Below are 3,429 nucleotides of genomic sequence, written 5' to 3' on the forward strand. Positions count from 1 at the left end.
GCTTGACGAACTCATATTTACGTGAGTGTTTATTTTCGAGTAATTTGCACATTGATGAGTGTTTGGGGAGGAAAGTGTTCTTGTTGAAGCTTTTGCTAAGTACTTTCCACAATTATAGATGTTACTCTGTCATCGTTTGGAAATGGATCACGATTTTCATTAAAGGCAAATGAATGTTTATTTTAATTGTTGTAAATCACTGAATGTTTAAGTGATTAGAACTTGTTTTGGATAATATTGTGAAGTTTTTGCGTTGTTAATTTAACCTTCATAATTGAATACTTCGAACAACTTGTGGTTGAATTTTATAGGACGTCTGACAAGAGAGAGAGAGAGAGAGAGAGAGAGAGAGAGAGAGAGAGAGATTTTGTGTATTGGTTCCACGCACCACCTTCGGGTGAGGGATTAGCATGCCAATATTCCTACTGTCATCTACCTTGATAACTAGGTATTTAATATTGCTTACTACTCTTATTCCCTCTATGTTATATGGTTTCTCCTTCATATTATATATAAGTACACTACTTTTATCTCTATTTATGTCTAAACCACATTGCTTTCCTATATCTATCACTTTCCTTATGTTGAATTCAGCATCCTTTATACTCTCAGCAAGCACTAATACATCATCAGCAAAAAATAATACTACTAGCTTTATAATATCATTTTTAAGACCATTACCTTCTTTTTCTACTTGTTTTATAATCTGATAAGTAATTAATTTGAACAATGTTGTGGAGCCAGTACAGCCTTGCTTTGTTCCACTACTTACGCTCAATTTTTTTTCTACTCTTTCCCTATGTCTAACGTAGTAGAGTCTCCCACATATACTTTAGCTATAGAGTTTATTATACTAGTATGTACTTTATATTGCTTTAATGTTTCTATCAGTGCTTCCCTTTTTACTAAATCGAAACCTTTTTTGAAATCTAAAGAGGCAACTATGAGTTTTTTCTTATTTTTGAAAGATTCTTCGACTATGTACTGTAAGATGAATATATTATCCACAATCCTTCCTCCCTCTGTAAATCCCGCTTGACTATCCTCTATGGCATTATTACTTTTTAGGTGTCCTTCTATTTCATCCTTGATAAAAGCCATGTATATTTTATATGATACATTTGTGAGTGCTATTGGTCTCAATTCCTTTGCTGTTGGTTTGTTTTTCTTTTTTAACATTTTTTTCTGGATTCTTTCCAGCTTTTGGGTTTTTCTTTACTGGCTAATTCCTCTTTGTAGCAGTTCACTAGTGTATTCTTACAGATATCACTTATCATCATAGCTTTGAAATAGTCTGTTTCAGTCAATGTGGCCCAGCTGCTTTACCTTTCTTTTAGGCGTTTTAGCAATTTTTTTTAATTTACCTTTATTCATTTCAGCGGCAGGCATGGGTTTAATTACTCCTTTGACATTTAGTACAGCATCATAATGCTCCCTTAGGTGTTCGTGTTTACTATATTCATTTACTATTATAATGTTAGAAAGCAGGCGCATGTAAAAGTTTAGGAAATCTATATTATCTCAGTTTAACCGATCTGCACCCACTTTTTAGCCTTTAACTTTACTTCCCTTCCTACTTCCTTTTTTTCCCATCTCGCTGACTTTCGTTATTTAACTTTTACTACAAAAAGCGACAACTGATATTCTCGTTAGTTGCTCTTTGACAGCGATGGGTCTCCCCGGCCCCCTTGCTTGACAACATGGCCTGGATATCATCCAGCAGTTCTATATTCTCTTACATCCACGAAAAGTCATCAGCCACTAATTAAAATAACCAATAACGATATTTAATAACTGATTCTCCTTCAAAGAGACATTTTGATAAGATTTAAAAAGTTTGGAAAAATAAGTCTTGATTCTTTCGGTTTAGAGGTAAAACTTACGATGTGCTTTTATGAAAATGGGGAAAAAAAATGAATGTGGATGTCCGTATTTGTATATTCTTCAAATAAGATATGATTGATTGTGGAATTTTTGTACTTTATATCATTACAATAAGATACCCAGGTTTAAATGATTTCGTTATAAAGTTCGCAATTAAATACATAGTTTTTATGTTAATGATTGAGTCATTTGCGAATTAAAAGAGTCAAATGGGCACAAAAATCAAAGACTTCTGTGGTTAATGAAACAGAAAAATAATTACAAACATTTATTACAAATAGTTCCTTTTATATATTCACAAAACAAATTTCAACATACTAAGAATGAGCATTCCTTTAAAAACTTGAAATGAAACTTTGTTCCTTCCTATGGAGCCCCATTGGCGAGCTTATCGTCAGTTTTCCTCAGGCCAAAGGCGACACCTTCACGCCATCTCATGAGAACAGAGATTTGTTGTTGGAGTCGAGCGTTTGTTTCCTCTTGTTGTTTCTTCTGCATCTTGACGTTTTCAAGGTCACGGAGACACTGTTCCTTCTCTCGTTGTAGCTGCCGCAGCTCATCTTGCAGTCGATTATTTTCTCCATCGATGGCGTTGGCTTTCTTGGTCATCTCCTGAAGACGACCGTCTCTCTCTTGCAGCAACGCATTCTGATCCCGGAGTCTGGTGTCTTTTTCTTGTAGGTGGCATTCCAGATGTTGCTTCACTTGCAAAAGGAAACTTACTTCTTTTTGTAGATCTTGAACTTTAAGTTGCATCTCTTCCTTGTCATTCTTACATCGGTTGATTGTCTCGGCTTGTGCCTTGATGTGCTTTTCCATCTGCATCATTTCTTCAGTCACTTTACACAGATTCTTGTGCATCTTATCTGCATCAGTCTGTAGCTGAACGAGCCGGCAATTGCTCTCAGCCAAGTGAGCTGTCAGACTCATCACCTGGTTGTTCAAGTCATCATTTCTTTTGGCCACTTCATTAGCAGTTTTCTTCAGGTCTTTGTTTTCTTCTTTGATCTGAAGGAGCTTTTCTTCCAGTTCAGCTTTAGACCTTTCATAAGCCGCCATCTGCTTTTCCAAAAGATTCTTCTGATCCTCAAGGCAACGGATCTTGTCTTCCAAGGCCTGATGCTCCAACTGCTTCTTTGTAAATCTTAAGATATTCCCCAACTCTTCTTTCTTCTTAAAATCCTTTGTTTCTTTCAACTTGCGCTCCAGCTCCTGAATCTTTGTCATATTAACGACAATCACATCAAGATTCTTTACTTGGTCTTTTAGTGTGACACAGATCTCCGGAATGTTTCTCTTCAAGTCTCCTTCTTTTTCTTCATCAGTCTTTCGTCGTTTTCCTTGTCTCAGATCAAATAAAAGAAATGTTCCAAGGCCAACAAAGAGAAGGAATTTTTCGATCCAGAAGACGTTGCCATGACCATCACGGTTGACTCCAGCGAAGATGTACCGAAGATGATTCCCGGAGGCTTCACGGAGCACGGCGACTCCGCAGAGAGCTGTGAGGACCAAGTAAGGCCAAGTCTTTTCAAATAACTTATCCAT

General features: G+C 36.5%; 1 protein-coding gene across 1 annotated transcript; it reads right to left on the reverse strand.

Moving 5' to 3' along the window:
• Window positions 1–2,250: 2,250 nt before the first annotated feature.
• LOC137619993 (myosin heavy chain, clone 203-like) lies at window positions 2,251–3,429 on the reverse strand. Its single transcript, XM_068350274.1, has one exon. The coding sequence runs from the start codon at window positions 3,427–3,429 to the stop codon at window positions 2,251–2,253; it is 1,179 nt and encodes a 392-aa protein (XP_068206375.1).

Source organism: Palaemon carinicauda, chromosome 26 (assembly GCF_036898095.1).
Source record: "Palaemon carinicauda isolate YSFRI2023 chromosome 26, ASM3689809v2, whole genome shotgun sequence".
Taxonomy (NCBI): Eukaryota; Metazoa; Arthropoda; class Malacostraca; order Decapoda; family Palaemonidae; genus Palaemon; species Palaemon carinicauda.

Excerpts from the sequence above, each read along its gene's own strand:
- LOC137619993 (XM_068350274.1), bottom strand. The coding sequence starts at position 3,429 with ATGGATAAGTTATTTGAAAAGACTTGGCCTTACTTGGTCCTCACAGCT.